The 18931-nt window shown below is 32.4% G+C and overlaps 1 protein-coding gene across 3 annotated transcripts in view; it reads right to left on the minus strand.

Annotated features, from left to right (window-relative positions):
• Positions 1-18931, minus strand: part of LOC127700039 (receptor-type tyrosine-protein phosphatase T-like) — a 253165-nt gene that overhangs the window by 212244 nt on the left and 21990 nt on the right. For all 3 annotated transcript variants that reach the window (XM_052203485.1, XM_052203493.1, XM_052203503.1), the window contains exons 3-8: positions 18318-18536; positions 9728-9928; positions 7431-7631; positions 3911-4093; positions 2201-2389; positions 1725-1853 (exon numbers count right to left, since the gene is read on the minus strand). In XM_052203485.1, coding sequence (XP_052059445.1) covers positions 1725-1853; positions 2201-2389; positions 3911-4093; positions 7431-7631; positions 9728-9928; positions 18318-18536 — 1122 coding nt within the window. The remainder of the gene's footprint in view (positions 1-1724; positions 1854-2200; positions 2390-3910; positions 4094-7430; positions 7632-9727; positions 9929-18317; positions 18537-18931) is intronic.

The raw sequence follows: 18931 nt of genomic DNA on the forward strand, positions 1-18931 counted from the left end.
AACCTTCACCCTCCCCCGGCCACACAAACACATACACACACAGAGTCGATACGTCATGCAGAAGTTCTGTTCTGTTCATACTATCTAACAAAATTCAAGAAATGCATATTTCCTTATATCCTGTACTGTAAAATCCCTACCTGCTTAGGAATTTGAATAATTATTGTCATTACACGTAGATCTGGGAGTACTCGAAGGTACTGAAAGCTAGTTGATTGATTGGTTGATTGCTAATCGTCCAGTGGCAAATAGTTCATGCATCTTCAGGACTAAAACAAATAGGGGTCTTCCAGGATGAAGATCTGTAAATTTGGAAATGCCATGCATTGGAAAATAAGGGTTTGTTGGATAGGAACAGACATTTGCCTTTCAGTAGACGACCTACGAACCCCTCAAAGAGTTGTAGCAAGTTTCTTAACGTGCAGAGAGCGTGAGATTCTCTCTACACTAGGCATTGGATTAAACTTGGGCCAGCAACAACTAATTAAACAAAAATCATTTATCTAAGTTGAGGTTCATTCAAGTATTTGTTGATAGAAGTGAAATGATCTGAACCAATTAAAGTTCTAGTTTATAGATTCTATATAAGGTGGAATATAATGACATACAGTTCCAATACTCCACTGATTCACTAAGGATGATAGACTAGTGTACAAATGACATGAAATAATTAAAGAGTTTGCATCTTCAGATAACATTGTTTATTATCTTTTTTAATAAAAAAAAGTATTTGTGAAAAAATTATGTTTAGGCACGTGCCTAAAGTGGCTAACGGCAGCTACGCCCCTGAGTCAGTCCACAAGGGGGTCATTAGATTTGATTGAAACTTTATGTGCTCAAACAACATTATGAAAGAAATAAATAAAAGTCAAGGTCATTTTTATGAGATACACTATCTTACTGTAATACACCTTCATGCCAAATATCATAAGCCAGTGTCAAAAGATAAATAAGTTTTCATCATTAAATACATGGATTATTGTGGAAAATTAGTGAACATTAGAAAATGTTTATTCAGTTGTCATGGTAACGGTGTAATTGACCCCAGCTAAAAAAAATTAAAACTTATAGCACCCATGTAAACCTTTATAGAAATATTTAAAACATTAAAAAAATTATAAGATTTCATGTCTTTTTGTTGATCTTTTTAGAAAGTATCCAAAAAATGCTTTTGTTTGTAGAAATTTTGGGAAATTAAGCATTTTCCAGTAGATGGCGCTGCAAAATCTAAAAATAGCCTAAAATCCAATTTTAAAGTTAGAATTTTTTTTCTGTTAATTAGCATAACATAAGTGCAAAATTTCATTACAATTTGGTTGACATGTCATTAGGACCCATTGCGTCAAAGACTGGGGGTTAAGTCCTATTTTATACCTAAAATATATCTTTCATATCTTTTTATTGTAAATACTGTACGAATTCGACAAATCTGTCTTCAAAAATAGTGTAGCTATATTGCCTTCTTATATTCGATTTACATTTGTTTTTTCAAGTCGAAAATGAGTTTGTTTTGAAAGTTAAAGTTAATCTGTTTCTTAGTCATCAAATACTACAATTTCTTTTGTAGACGAAACGCGCGTCTGGCGTGGAAAAATGTAATCCTGGTATTCCTTAATAAGTCCATAAACATGTGAAAAAAACGATAACATTAAGTTCCAATACGTGATAATAGGTTAAAATTTAAAAAATGCATGACGATTTTACAATGACACAAATATATTTACCAATGTCACATTTATAACCAACCCATCCATCCAAACATCCAGATGTACAATTTCCTGTAATTAAATCACATGGTCCGTTGCAGTGGCAATAATTTTCACAGTTGTCTCCATATCTTCCTAGAGGACACCCTAAAGATCACATAAATAATTGAAATTAATAAACAATTATATTTGAAGAAACAATCTACATAGCTTACTGTACTGAATTTTATTTGCAAATAATTTATTCATCCTTTAAAGATATATTTTAGGCTTAAAAAGCTTTTAAAACGGTCTTAACTGTTCTTAAGTGTATGTCCTCTTTAAACATTCTTCAAATAAGGTTTTGCGTGGCCTTTTAAAGAGACGTGTAAGAGAATCAAAGTAGTAGTCTGCAATATCACGGATTATTAAGGTCTAGTTATTTGTTTGTGTACAATTCAACAACTGCACTATGAAGTAGAATATTTAACAAAAATAACAAACTGCACATTTACCGCCAATTTCAAATTCACACACATCAACTCCACTGGCTGCAGGTGGTACATACGTAATATATCTACAAACGGCAAATACATTAATATTCTTAGTCGGACGTTCACCCGTATATAACATAATGCCATCAACCCAGGAATCACTGGTATTGGAACAGTATACTACATTTTCACCCGTTGTTACCGGTATATCTGTAATAAAAAAAAATTAGATATTGCTTTGCTATCATAAATCTGTTTGCCGTTTAAAATTGTCAAAAATAAGTTGATGAGTAAAGCTAGCAAATATGATAACCAAACATCTAAGCATTTTTATTTTAAGCAATGTGAATATGCAGTAAAGCGTTTGGTCCACATTGGATTTTTTCTTTAAAAGAATAAATCGCGGAGAAGGTCTAAAAGTGGGACGACTTGGGTTATCCGACTTGGGGTATTGACTCGAAAATAATCATATTATCAAAAAACAAAAAGAAATTACACCAATTACTATTATAATCAATTTAAAAAAGACTTCCATATGCGTGTTTGTTTTACTTTTTGTTTCCTCTTTTTCAAAATTAAAATTAAAATTTATATTGATAAATAAACTGTCTTAAGAAATCATAATACAAATTTTGACCAGGTTCTGTATTTACGGATTTTTTTTCAGTTTGAATTAGTTCTACACACGACAGACTTCTTGCCATAATTTTGACTTTTTATTTTGGCAAATTTGATTTATACTATTTCAGTCAATGATAAATTATCATTAGCAATCAATGTAAAATATCTGACTGGTCTCTGTATTTTAGTTAAAAGTTAAAAATTTGCAGTCAATATTTTCCTGCAAGGGGAATTTCCGACCACGATGTTGTCCTTTTCTTATAATTTCTTTCTTTTTTAACATGTACAATTGTATTTGTTTATAGATAGACTTTAAAATCATACAGCGGTTTTTTTCGCCTTTTCGATACAATGGAGGCTTCCGTCCATGATTTTGTCCTTTTACCTAACGTATTGCTAAAGAATTCTAAACCATATCATCCCCATAGTAAATTTAAATGGTACTCAGGATACATCAAAGTCAGACAACATTAACTAAGTAGAGAAAAAACAGACTACATTAAGATTTGTTTCACGGAGTTTCCATTTCTGTTGAATTTACTAAGCGTTATATTAACAATTTTGATTTGTATCGCAATACCGACTTTACTTTTGACAACACCACATCATGAAACATCGCCGAAAAAACACGTAGGATGCCAAAATTGATATATAATTTTTGTGAACATGTAAACCAAGACTAGCCTGTACAGAATGTATGGAAACAGACGATCAACACTCGCAAATCGTGTAACAAAAAAAAAAAAAAAAAAAACAAGAGAAAAAAAACTTGAGAGCATCGTATGCATTAACTCTAAACGAGTGACATCGGGTAGTTCGATAGGGCACGGGCCGTCTGCTTTTATCCGTTACCCACAATGCGAAGATTCAGACAACTAAAAATTAATAAGGAACATGAAACCAATTTAGGTCAGCGTTTAACTTACCTTAGTTTATTTTAGTCAATCATTCATTAAATGCTCTTTTACACCCCAAAACGTATCACTTGAAATAAATTAGTAAACCCGGAAGAATGTAAACAATGTCGTAGTTTGTTATTCAAAAGCGTGACCAGGAGTTACAATGTACATAGTGGCTACTTAACATATTCAACGGCTGATTAATACTTACCACCAAAGGTTAGATAAACTGTAGTTACTACACTCATTGAGCCAGTGTCGACCTGTAAGTAAGAACCTGGTCCTGTTGTCCTGGAACAAATACCATTTGTCCGATTTCCATCAACGGACAAACTTGCAGGTTTTTTTGGATTAAGAGGATATTGTGTTGCTGTCCCATGTGAGGCTAAATTATCTGTGTTGTATAAATAAACTCATCATAGATACCAGGATTGAAATTTTATACGCCAGACGCACGTTTCGGCTACAAAAGACTCATCAGTGACGCTCGAAACATAAAAGTTAAAAAGGCCAAATAAAGTACAAAGTTGAAGAGCAATGAGGACCCAAAATTCTAAAATATACACTTTAATCAATATTGTTTCATACTGTATGTCCAGAAAATGCATTTCATTAACCGAATTAAGCAAAATAAACTAACAAGTTCTTGTATGTTAACATATTCAACTGTAATCAATACTATTTGTAGAATATTGATAGAAAAAAGATGCAAAACTAAAATCAAAACAAAATAGAGAGCTAATAAACAATGAAAGCAATATAACACTAGAGACTCTTAAGAGCCCGTGTCGCTCACCTGTGACGTTGCGCATGATGTTTGTATGAATTTCATTTTGCTATAGATAAATGCGTGGACTGGTCAGCTCGATTAAAAAATTGTGATTTTTGGTTGAATTGAGTTAAATAGGCTTGAAAGTAAAGAAAAATAGTAATCGAAATTTAAAATACCAAAAATTATAACACTTTATTATCCAATTTTCACACAAAAACGTAATGTCAACGTTACATTGTGTGTGCAAAAGATCAGAGTTCCGTGTCTGTCATATCGTATTTTTTCTCTGATGACAAGAATATTGCTTTTATTATAGTTACATGAGTTATGTGCATGTAAAAGCAAAATCAATATCACTGAAACTGTAAACCGGAAAATGTAATTTTTGTTTGAAAACGGTCTGAAAAATATCCAAGCATTTGCAAGGTAGGCATATATCGGGTTCGTGCATTTATATCGTGAAATTGGAAAAGTTGAGAAGAAAAATATTTATACATTAAAAAGTTCATTTCCTTTATTCCTGTTCCATAATATTTTCCTGCCGGAAACATGAGTATTGTCATTACCGCATTGACTTCAAAATGTATAGCCATTTTGTCACAACGGAAAAAAACGTTATATTTTTTTTTTACAATTAAGGTTTTGAACGGCTGTGTATCTAAAAAAAAAACATGGTTGGATCATAGACTAAAAAATTGGTAGTAAAAGTTTTTTAGTTTTTCTTTTTTAAACTTAAGGGGTTTTGTTAGGCAACACAATTTATGGTATAGCCATTTTGTCACAACGTCCGCAAAACGTAATTGGTGTCATGCCCGTGTTTTAGAATTTATGTTATAATTATATGTTTTCAGTTTAATTCAAATAAAAAAATGTATATAAGTTATCATATAACCCACGTATTAGAAAAGATAATTTTAAGTTAAAAATCGAATGTTGATCAAATGAGATTAATATAAAAAAAAAATTCGTGATCATCGGTTTTTAGTATTCATGTATTTGTTTTACTGTTCAAAGAAACGTTGTCTATCTGTAGGTTTCAAATCGTCTAAAGAAAAAAAAAGTATATTATTATCGAAAAAAAAACAGAGAAAATCCATTGCCGGCAAATTATAACAAACAAAGGACATGCCTCAAAAATACGGAAATGAGAAAAACATGACTCTCAAATATTGAACTAGCCTAGACCTTTTGCGACAAGGAAGGCATCGGGAAATGAGAAAACATAGAAACGAAAGGAAACTGAAAGAAATGCAATAAAATGGGTACGTACATGTATATCCAAAAAGTATGGAAAATAAATTCAATATCTACTTTACAGGCCTATTAAAAGGAATTCTGTGTAAATTTGGAATTAAATGTATGCATTAATTAATTATTTTCAATTTTCAATTATGGACCTGAAAGACAAACAATTCCTTTAAATGAACATTCATTAAAAAAATATATGCGACCACTTTGAGTTTCATTTGTACAAACGATGTATTTTTCGACAAACCGAATTCAGGTTACCAAATTCATAACAGTTAATTAGGTTTATCAAATATATGCTTGAACGCTTGAAACGTTCTTTGGAACACTGTCAAAATCATCTCATTATAGTGAACGTCGTGTAATGCTCACTAGTATCAACATCGTGCGCAACGTCCTGTATCTTCAACAGAGGCCAAATTTTAGTAAAAATCATCATTAAAGGGGGACAACTCTATTAAGAAATAACAATCAATTTCAGTCATGTTGACGAATTTGTAGATCTTATCCTGTTGATTGTTTTTACTTTTTAAAGTATCTATTTCTCTATATAGTGATACTAATTTTCCAGATCATAAATTAAGCTAAACGCCAAAAAAAGTTTTAAAAAAATGTTAAAGGAGCAATAACTCCAATAATGGGTCGACTGAAGATTTCGGCCATCAACATTATTTGTTGACCTTGTCTTGCTGATCATTTTTCTATTTAAAGTTTCTGTCTATATGTTACAGTTTTCAGGATAATAGGCAAAAATGCAAAATTTGAGAGAAAATCGTCATTAAAGGACAATAACTTCATTCAATAAGTAGTCGACGAACGATTTCAGCCAAGCTGATATATTTGTAGATCTTGTTTTTCTGATCAATTTTCCACCTTAAAGTTTCCATCTATCTATAAAAGTTTTAAGTTTATAGACAAATATGTAAAAATTGAGAAAAATCGTAATTAAAGGGTTATCATGGTAATAACGCCAATAAGGTGTTGACTGACGATTTCGGTCATGCAGACTTATTCGTAGATCTTGTGTTTTTTTGTTTTTTTTTTGGGGCTGCTTATTTTTTTATATTTAAAGTTTCTGTCTTTCTATTGTTATTTTCGAAAATATAGGCAAACATGAAAAACAAAATTGGTAAAATTTGTTGTTTATGGACCATAACTCTTATAAAAAGACGTCTGACAGTTTTGCTGTCACATTCAGTAGATATCATCATTCTCAACATATTTGATCCCGTCAGATGTTCTCTATCTATAGCGGTTTTCGATATAATAAACAAATATTGCAATTTTACCCCTATGTTCTTTTTTTAGCTATGTCGGCCATATCTGTCGGCAAGCGAGGTCATTGAACACATGTTATTAACTAGATACCCCGTTGATGATTTTGGCTGAGTGAGGTTAAATCTTGCCTTATAGTTTCAGATGATCTTTGTAAAAAGACGACGGACGCCAAAGTAATGGCAAAAGTTTACATCGGCCCTTCGGGCGGGGTTCGCCAAAAATGTGCTAGGTAAAAGTAAAATTTGAAAAAAAATGTATTTTTATTTCAGTTAGAATAAATTAAAGTCGAAATCGTTAAAGAATATGTAACAACTTTTAAAAACTTAGCAAGTTATTAATAAGCATAATTATTCTTGGTTTCGTTTCAATGGGCTCTTCATTTCAACGGGAACATTTATTAATATCTTAACCAAAATCAGAAAAAAACACTTACATTTGCTACAGTACTGCCCAGCTCGTCCAGCTACGCATCCATCTGCGCAAATACCTGTGTGTTTATCACATCTGTTATGAACACAGTGACGTGAGTCACATCCCCAGACACAGGTGCCGTTTCCAATTTCACAATGATTGCTTATACAATTTGATGGACATAGTTCTGTGCAGTTATTTCCCCAAGTACCTTTCAAGCAGCCTACAAAGTACATTATTATGAATAAAAAATACTGATTTCAATTCAAGTCTATTCTGTATCATTTGGTGTTTACTCTTCCATTAAAAGGCTATGCATTTACTGTTTTGAATGCGATACTCGTCGTATTGCTAATTGTACAAAACCGACAATGACTCAAATTTGGTAAAGTTAATATCGTTGAAACATAGTTCAGCACATATGTTCAACTCGTATAACGTCTGTCTTTCAAAGAAACAGATACACCAATGATGAGTTTCAAACAATTACAGGTCTGTTTAAAGCCCATTTTTAGGCACAAAAATTGACAGGGTCTTCAGTAATCCCATTGAGTTTGACGTTTCTTAAGTATCAATAAATTGTTTTTGAAATACATATATATATATATATATATATATATATATATATATATATATATAAACAAGTCTAAATTGAAAACAACATTCAAACCTATGATTGCGTTGGATAAAAACCGCAATTTTTATACGTGTGCATGCAAACCAAATGTCTTGGTAGAGGGGTCTAAATACAGCACAAACAACATTTTCCAAAAGACCAAATGAGTGAAAAAGTATATTTTAACAAAACGCATTTGACTAGCAGGTCGAACAACTGATGTTCTTAAACCCTGCTGACTGCCATTGGCGATTGCCAAATAAACGGATCACAAGATGTAACAAAACAGATCTTATTATTAAATAATTACCAAACAGAAAACAATAAACTTGCGGAAAAGATGGTATACCGCAAACATGAGGTGCATAAATTTGTTCACCATATCCGGATTTCGACAATTAATGTCTCTTCAGTGATGTTAGGAATCGAAACGGCATTTGGAAGGCCATATAATTTACCTCAATTTAGGATAGACTCTTGAATTTTGAAAGAGTCAAAATAGGATGAACGGATCATATAAACCCGAAGGCAAATATAATACAAGCCCAAACGACAAAATATAAACAAGTCTAAATTGAAAACAACGTTCAAACCTATGATTGCGTTGGATAAAAACCGCAATTTTTATACGTGTGCATGCAAAACAAATTTCTTGGTAGAGGGGTCTAAATACAGCACAAACAACATTTTCCAAAAGACCAAATGAGTGAAAAAGTATATTTTAACAAAACGCATTTGACTAACAGGTCGAACAACAGATGTTCTTAAACCCTGCTGACTGCTATTGGCGATTGCCAAATAAACGGGGGATGTTACAAAATGGATCTTTTAAAATTATTAATTTAATACCAAACAGAAAACAATAAACTTGCGGAAAAGATGGTATACCGCAAACAAAAGGTGCAAAAATTAGTACACCATATCCGGATTTCGACAATTAATGTCTCTTCAGTGATGTTAGGGATCGAAACGGTATTTGGAAGGCCATATAATTTACCTCAATTTAGGATTAGACTCTTGAATTTGGGAGAGTCGAAATATTAGAAATGGGATGAACGGATCATATAAACCCGAAGGAAAATATAATACAAGCCCAAACGAAAAAATATAAACAAGTCTAAATTGAAAACAACGTTCATACCTATGATTGCGTTGGATAAAAACTGCAATTTTTATACGTGTGCATGCAAAACAAATTTCTTGTTAGAGGGGTCTAAATACAGCACAAACAACATTTTCCAAAAGACCAAAAAAGTGAAAAAGTATATTTTAACAAAACGCATTTGACTAACAGGTCGAACAACAGATGTTCTTAAACCCTGCTGACTGCCATTGGCGATTGCCAAATAAACGGATAACAAGATGTTACAAAATGGATCTTTTAAAATTATTAATTTAATACCAAACAGAAAACAAAAAACTTGCGGAATATATATATATATAAAGGAAATGAAGTGTTCATGGTTTCGTTTTTACTTTTTGTTAATTTTGAAAATTAACGTCAAAAGGGCACGATAACAGTCTCGTATTTCAATTTTTATCAATGGATTGGTATAAATCTAATACTAGTAACAATAACAATACAAATCATTTAATTTTTCCGTTTAAGTAAGGGTTTGATAACCATGTTTTGATTTACATTTATTTCAACTTACATGATAGTGTCGATTATATTTAACTACATTAATTTTGTAATTACTTACCGTTAACTTCTATATAACATATCACAACAACCCTGTTTCGGTTGAAAAAATAAACATTTCTCGTCAGCGTATTACAGTCTTTATCATGTGTAGATTCAGGGAAGCCCGCTTTTCCTAAATCTGTGTAGCATAATGATTTAACCGGGTCATGTTCTGATGAATTAGATAGATACAGACGGAACTCATTTGTTTGCCCTGGATCTAAAAGAAACAGTTCTGATAAATGAAATCCGATAACGATAATTTCAACCAGCCATTTAGAAAAAAAATCATCATGGATACCAGGACCATGTACATGTACCATCTACGCTAGACGAGCGTTTCGTCTACAAAAGAATCATGCATCGATGCGATTGAATCCAAACAGTTAAAAAGTCCAAACAAAGTACGAAATTAAAGAGCATTGAGAGCCGAAAAATTCCGAAAGGTTTTGCCGAATATAGCTAAGGTAATCAATTCCTGGGGTATAAAATCCTTAGTATTTCAAAAACTTCAAAATTTTGTAAACAGTTACTTCATAAATATGACCATATCAAAGATCATTTATGTCAACACAGTGGTGCTGACTACTGGGCTGGTGATACCCTTGAGGGTAGAAACCTCCACCAGCAGTTGCATCGACCCAGTGGTTTAAAAAAATACATCATATATATTAGGATTAACATTTAGTACACAAGACGCGCGTTTCGTCTATAGAAGACTCTTCTGTAAATTACAGAGTCTATGAATAAAAAAAAAAGAACTGCTGTAGTTGTTTAGGCTGCTAGTAAAAATTGTAGTACATAGTTAAATGTAATCAGTATGATGAATACATTTAGACAGTTTCTTCGTCATCATTGAAATAAAGGGAGAAATAGTAGCAGACGAACTTTTCTTTTGATTTTTAAGTTGTTGTTTTTTGGTTTTTTTTTAAGATGACAAACTACAAAATTAATATGTGTCCTGTTTCATTTTAAGATGAGTAATAAAAACACATTTCTTTCGTAAATGTGTTAAAGAAAACAATCTCTCTCGATAAAGAAAACACGTGTTCCTGTAATAGCATTCATCGTGTGCGTTCTTACTGCATGTTTAGACGAAATAATTAAAAAATCCAAACTATAAAAACTTTGTAGAGCACACGAAACCGTCAATTCGTTGATGAACTGTATATCCTTATTTAACTAATTAATTATTCTATCTGTCGTCGTAAATTCTTGTCGTATTATTGGTCTAAATCGATTAAACCTGGCCTGAAAATTACTTATACTCGGCCGCCATGGCTAAGGGATCTTCTATTGTTGTTAATATCCTACCGTCGTTACAAAACTGTTCATTTTACATTAAATTAAGTAGTTCTTATTTTCTGTCAATTGTCAAAAATCATAATCAACGAATCAGTCAGGTTATTGAAAATAAATGAAATTAAATGAAGATAAATGATAATGCAAAAACTACATACATTTGTATCTGAACTCTTATTATATGTACATATACATTAACTTCATCCACTATGTATATACCTGCATACCAACATGGTGGTAATACACGCATACTTTAATTTTACCTATATATGTATTTACATTATCAATTAGAGTATCATTTTGAAAGAAAAAACATAAAAGATACAGTAATGATACTAATTATAAATATTCGCTTTTTGTTTGTTTGTAAAAGAATATTTATGAATGTACTACTCAAGTGTATTTTTTATATTACAAGAAAACTTAGTTTCCACCTGATCTCCTGTCGTCATTGCTATTTAATGTCTATATGAATCATCTTGTTGATGAGGTTTAGAAATTTAACAAAGGTATAGTCATTACAAACCATAAAGGTTGGCATGTTGTTATATGGAGATGACAGAGGCGGATTAAGAGGGTTTTCCAGGGCCCCCCCCCCTCTTTTGTAGGAAAACATTTGTTGATTATATAGGGAATCACTGAAGTATGACTGGAGCGGCCCCCCTCTTAGGCAGTCAGTGGGCTCCCCCTTATGAAAATTTCTGGATTCGCCACTGGATGATCTGTTATTTATTACAGTAACTAAACACGAGGGGGGCTTACAAAAGATACAAGATTTGTTTTAATACATGGAGACCTACCAGTTGATTTAGAAAAATCTACAATAGTACATTTTAGAAACAGTCTGTATTGAGATCAACTTTTCAATTTGGGTTTAAAATTAATGGTAAAAGTCTTGATATTGTTTCCCAATATACGTATTTAGGTTAGTTGTTTAATGAGCAATTCAGCTATGATAATATAGCAAAAAATGCTAGTAGGTCTTTGGGTTTGGTGATATCTAAATGTAGAGCTAACGGTGGATTTTTAATATTGTACATTTTTTAAATTTTTTGATACTCTTGTATGGTCTGAAATAGATTATGGTGCATCTATATGGGAAACACGCAAATTTTTATGTATAAATAGTGTCAAAAATAGAGCCATGTGCTTTTTTTCCTGGGTGTAGGAAAATACAAAAAATGTGTATGGTGACATGGGCTGTATGTCATGGAAAATTAAACAGCGGACTAGTGTCTTTAGAAATTGGACATGTTCAAATAAAATGAATGATGATCAAGTAAATAAAAGAGTGTATATAGGGTAACTCATGTAGAAGAGTACAAAAATTGCATTTTAGATTGAAAAACTAGTTAAAAGGAGCTTGATATGAAATATTTGTGTAATAGGGCTATTTCAAACAACGATTAATTTAGAAATTTGAAAATGTACCTTTTGAAAAATTTAATGAAAAATGGTATGACAAAATCATGTCAAATGAAAAAAATAATAACGTACTGATAATTATCTGATTTGTAATATACCTGGTAAATATTGAAGCGTTTTGGCCAAATTAAGATGTGGTGTTTATAGCGCCCATCAGAACTAAAACGGGTCGTTGCGAATATATTGATATAGAAAATAGAGTATGTATAAATTGTCGTGATGACGTTGAACATGCAAAACATGTTTTGTTAAACTGTTGTGTACATGCAGATATCCGTAGTGTTATTTCTAACTGTGCTAGTATTGTTGATGAGAATTATTTTATAATATATATATATTAAACTGTTTATAGTCTCTCATACATGTAACTCTTTATAGAGTGGCTCTTGATGTTATCTTTTTACTGTGCTGTATATTTTATATGTTACAAGTGGTGATACTTTAATAAAGCATTTGTCTTGTCTAATTTGTCTATGAAATAAGTAATTAAAGTACATGTATCTAAAAAAGTAATCATTTATTATATATAATTTCTAAATTAGGAAGTATCGTTTTTAATTAAACATGTATTTACAAAACTTATTTATAACATATATGTATTGATCAATATTAATTAAAATCTTTTCAATACTAGGGAGCTTAACTCCGAGTATCATGAGTTTATACTGAACACAACTGCACACGATCTGACAAATCTTAACGCTTTTTTTTTTTTTTTATCTGTCGTCTGATTTTTTCCACAAAAGACTGATCTAGTCTTATCTGAACGCTAGGACAATCCGTTTTGTTTATCTTGACAGGTCTTAAGAAGTTTTAAATGCCTGCAGTCATGCACTATCGATCAAAACGGCGACTGAAAATCTGAAAAAGTGTGTTTCTCTTTCGGAATATTTCCCTAATTCAAGTCATATGAAATGAGCTTCTGGTAATTATATTATATTATAATGTTATCGAAATTATTGAACCAATGCATGCATATATACTAAACTAATAATGTGCACGGTTTTTACCTTTGTTACAAATTTTGTTAACGTAGTATCGACAAATAAGTATTAGATACAATACAAAAGTGACAAAGAAACAGGCCGGTAACAACCGTTACCGGATAGTTTTTCTGCACGTGTAGTCAGGTGAAGGTCCGAGGTGATAGCCGAGGACCTTGACCTGGCTACAAGTGCAGAAGAACTATACGGCAGTTTGTTTCCGGTCGGTTTTTTGTTACCTTTGTTTTGTATTTGACTTGTACGACGTTTCAAGAACGAAGTAGTACATTTTGCTTTAGAAGAGGTAGCAAAATTAAACAGATTAGAAACTTAAATGGCGATATACCAGTTAATGTAAGTTACACTGAACTAGTATACATATTTGTTTAGGGGCCAGCTGAAGGACACCTCCGAGTGCGGGAGTTTCTCGCTGACTTGAAGACCCATTGGTGGCCTTCGGCTGTTGTCTGCTCTATGGTCGGGTTGTTGTCTCTTTGACACATTTCCCATTTCCATTCTCAATTTTACAGTTTAAACAAACTTTTTTTTTCACTTCCCTTCAGCTGAGAGTTTTTTTTCTCAGGAAATTCAAGAATCTAATAATTTTATAAAAAAAGAACCATGGCAAGTAAAAGATGAATGTCGTACACATTTGAGACTTTTTAAAATGCAACTTCGTAAGTAAGTAATGTATGAAAACATTTCAGAGGTAAGCAAGCTAACATTTGATTTTTATTTGGGGAAAAACGGGAAAGGGTTGGAGGGGAGGGGGGGGGGGGGGGGGGGGTTAAAATAAATTTAAAATAAACAGGCTTGATCCTTGTTTTGTTAAAAAAAATGCAGGATTTGCCATTCTATTCCGCCATTCCCCTTTTAGAAATAATAAAAATCGCACGTTTGCTCCCAAATATATGAATTAAATATATATGAATTCAATAACAATATAAATGTATAAATGGATTTTGTCTTGTTATTAGATATATCATGTATATATAGGCATATATTTTGGATTTAAAAAAAAAATCATGCTTATAGGTTTTTATATGTCTTTAATAGTGTTGATCAGGATTAGACACGTGTCACAATATGATCCAATCGCAGCTTACCGTCCAAAATTGGTGACATAAGTTGAATGATTTTCTTCAAGATTTGCTGCCTACTAGAGATTTACGGAAAGTCTAGGTACCGACAGTTGACACCGACTTTGATAGGTAAAATGCAAGGGGTCGTCTCAAAAATGAATTGTACGGCGCACTTGATTCATAAGGTATTTTTGAGCAAATAAAACCAGTCTCCTTAAACGGAGCGTACTTTCGCTCCACCGGCAAAAAGCAGCAAAATTTGAATTCACAGTTTCCTTAACAGCACATATCAATCGGTTGTATCGTCAAGTTCATAAACATAATACACATAATATATGAAGCCAGATAAGTACTGTACTTTTGAATGATTTTTTTCCTACATAATGATGTAACGCACAAATAAAAAAAAAATCCGGTTTTCTGATAGAAATATTTTCCTGTTCCACAGATACGAAAATAAAGGTAAGTTTAGTTAACCAGGGAGTGGGAGAAGGGAGAACAGATAATCCGTGCTGATAAAAAATTCATGATTTGTGCCAACCAATAAGAGTCTGTTGCGGCCATTCTGGCAACCAAGGGAAAATTTCTATCAAGTTTGGTTCGAATGAGCCAACAAATGTTTGACGAAAGTCTGTCAACAAATCACAGGCCATGGTGGCCACTTTTTTTAAATTTGTTGGAATAATCAGTAGAGGTTTTGGAGAAGATCATTCCAAAAACATTTCTTCCGTCTAATTTCAAACCTACATTTAGCAGATTTTGAGGAGAAGTCTACCGTTCAAAGTCTGTGATGGCCATTTTGAAAATTGGATAGGGCTGTTAGATATATTTTTTGTAGTAAACCATGTAAAGAGCATTTCTATATGGGTCATAAAAAAAATGTCGAAATTGTAAAATTGAATAAAAGTTACTAGTTTAAGCCATCCTCTTTATGTTGTCTATCCTGTTACTTAAACTATAGTAACAGGATATGCAGTAACACTATAGACAAATTTCTATATTTATGAATGCTGTTGTGCAATAACTACTCCCTTTTTTGCAGGGATAGTGGTTTTCTTTTGTGGTCTTGGTTTCCAATACGTATTTGCACATTTTACAAGTATAATATTGTTGTAATTTATAATAGATTTTTTGGTAACAACATAGAAATGACAGAACGGTACGCACTTAGTTTTTCTAATTAAGTTATTTTCTCTACACTGATATGTGAGAAACGTGCCGTGTACAATTTTTATAATGCTTTGTGATTTTTATATCATCACTGAATAGTTCCTTTTTAAAATAATTAAACGGTTATTCTAGTATCGGTAACGTTATAGTCATGCATTTTATGTACGCCGATTGAAATTAGTTATTCAAAAAAATGTTACATACAATAACAAAGAAACTGTGAGTTTTCGTTAGTTATTTTAAACATTCTATAATGGTTATATAGCAGATTTCAAGGCAATCAGAAAACAAGGAAAACAAAATCAAAATTTGTTTTCCTGACACTGTACGCACATAAATTACGCAAACATCCGACTTTAAAAATATTTTAATCTCATAAAAATAGATCTTAATCATGTTTATTATTGATTTAAAGAATCACAAATGCTACAATCCTTCATTTAAGTACTTACAAATGCGTTTTTCATTAACCATAATAAGTTTAGCAGGTGTACTGAAAATTCGACATTTTTTCTAAAATGACCCATTTACTAAGTTTGGCTCAAATACTTTTTTAAGCCTAAAAAACAACCGGTCAATGACGGATGCAAGTGGTCATGGCAATAGTTCACATTTACCTTTGGCCCAAGTGAGCTAACAAAGAGGGGGTGGGGTAAGATTTGTGAAATTTTATATGACAGTTTATTGTTTCATTCTAACAGTTATTTACAACTTTTACCTTTAAATGCTAAAATTTTAGTACATTTTTTTTTATTTTGAGACGATCCCCTTCATTTTTTCTGTCAGAGTAAGTGAAAACAGTCGGTACCGAGACTTTCCGTAAATCTCTACTTGAACATGTATTACACGTTAAGTTTTTTTCTGAGTAAGAACATTATTTAGTTTTTCAACGCTATCGCCCAAATATTTGTTTGTAATTAGCACTATTATATACGGTATTCGGAAAATCAGGATTCCCCCGAATCAGAACATTATTTTGTCATCTGCTTGACCACAACATATTTTTTCTCATAAAATTGGGGATCAGAATATTTTTTTAGGAAAAAATAATAACCCCCCTTTTGAAGCTAAATGGTCAATCCCTTAGTCTACTGATATGAATAGTAATATACAGGAATTGTTTGAAAAAAATATAGTTATTGATGCCAACGTAAATATTTTAATAAAAAAGACAGAAAATATGTCGGTGAAACAAAAAGTTCAAATCTAATTGAAATTTAAAGTGCCCAAGAACTCACTGATCATACACGAGTGATTCTATTCATAAAAAGTGTCCGTGCATGTAACAACTAAAAAGTGTCCGTGTATCATCTAAAAAGTGTCCGTGTAACACCCGTTGATGTACTGTTTTTCTATAGCTCTGCTGGGGGCAAAGTCGTACAATATCTCATTCAGTAATTGTTTGAACGCAAGCTAATTAACTTTCAAGTGCGTTGACGAAGTTTACCAGATCGTGACATTGATAACCATTCAACACAGAGCACGTGAAACATAAGTGAATTGATGGAGCCATGATATGTTTTACCTTCCAGTGCACGTTTGTTTACAATCTTTCGTGACGGGTTGCCCCACTCACTTGCGTTGTGTGGTGGCTGAAGTTCTAACGAGAGGTTCGAATTCGTAGTTGATAGTAGATATAAGAAGATGTGGTATGAGTGCCAATGAGACAACTCTCCATCCAAGTCAAAATTTATAAAAGTAAACCATTATAGATCAAAGTACGGTCTTCAACACGGAGCCTTGGCTCACACCGGAAAGTAAGCTATAAAGGGCCCCAAAAATTACTAGTGTAAAACCATTCAAACGGGAAAACCAACGGTCTAATCTATATAAAAAACGAGAAACGAGAAACACTTATGAACCACATCAACAAACGACAACTACTGAACATCAGATTCCTGACTAGGACAGGTGCAAACAAATGCAGCGGGTTTAAACGTTTTAATGGTACCAAACCTTCACCCTTTTTCTGAAACAATAGTGTAACATCACAACATAGAAAGACCCACTATATAATATCAACTGAGTTTAGTTTTAAAAACGAAAAAATATCGACGATTTAGAGTACAAGAAGACAGAAAATCAATATCAGTAAATGTATGAAGTTGTAGATAATATAAAGGATTCTTTTTTACAAGAAAACTCACGTACACTAAGTCTTGTTTTATAGTAAAATGTAGCTTTAGCCATTCAAGTATATAAAACATATTCAACTGAAGTTTCATATGACTTTAAGACTTGATTAGACCAAAATGACTAGGCACTAGTACTGAAACGTTTATGGCTGTAGTCGACTAGAATTTTCTTCTAAGCCAAGCGTAAATGACGTTATAAAGTCAAATTCACCAGTAGTAAATAAACTTAAACGAAAAATTGACGAATTTAGGTTGAACAAATTTGCAATAACCATCGTATGGGGAATTATTTCATTGAACGTATATACATAAAAGACATCAAATGTATCAACTTACATGATATGTATAACTACACATAAAAGATGACAAAAAAAGTTAAGCTTAAGGCATCTCATAAACTTTACTACTTTTGTGGAATTGGAAGGATATTACATTGCACATATATTATGTATATAGACTCCGTCGATGGAAATATGTATCCATTCGAATGAAAAGCCGGACTTAAAACTTACCGTCGCCACGAAAGTAAAACACCACATTTGTAATATAGGCTAGATCCGGAAGAAACAGACCCCACCACGCTTCAGGCTGACCTGGAAGTGTAGATGAGCATCCATCTCTCCATTCATTATTTGCAGGTCCTTCTACAGCCAAGCTTGCACTGTGAACTATTCCACCTGCATCTGTAAACGTTGTCTTTTGTCTTGCTATTCCCTTTAGTGCCAGGTTTTCTGCAAATAATTATAATAATAATTACAACCATCCTCTTTTTCTTCCCCTTCCTCCTCCTCCTCCACCTCCTCCTCATCATCATCAATACCTATTCAACAGCATCATTACTACTACTACTACTACTACTACTACTACTACTACTACTACTACAACTACTACTACTACTAATAATAAAGATAATAATGGCTACATATTTAGTTTACATTATTTTTTTTATCTTGATACACTTAGAAATATTGTAAAATAGGCGACCAAAACAAACAATATAGAATCATGTGCAAAACAGTGTAGGCGAGACCATTGATTGGCGCGCTAAAATATCCCATTGACTGGGTCAGATTAGGTGAACGTTCGTCTGTAACGCCCACAACTCACGACGTATTTATTATAAACA

This window comes from Mytilus californianus, unplaced genomic scaffold (genome assembly GCF_021869535.1).
Source record: "Mytilus californianus isolate M0D057914Y unplaced genomic scaffold, xbMytCali1.0.p SCAF_1, whole genome shotgun sequence".
NCBI lineage: Eukaryota > Metazoa > Mollusca > Bivalvia > Mytilida > Mytilidae > Mytilus > Mytilus californianus.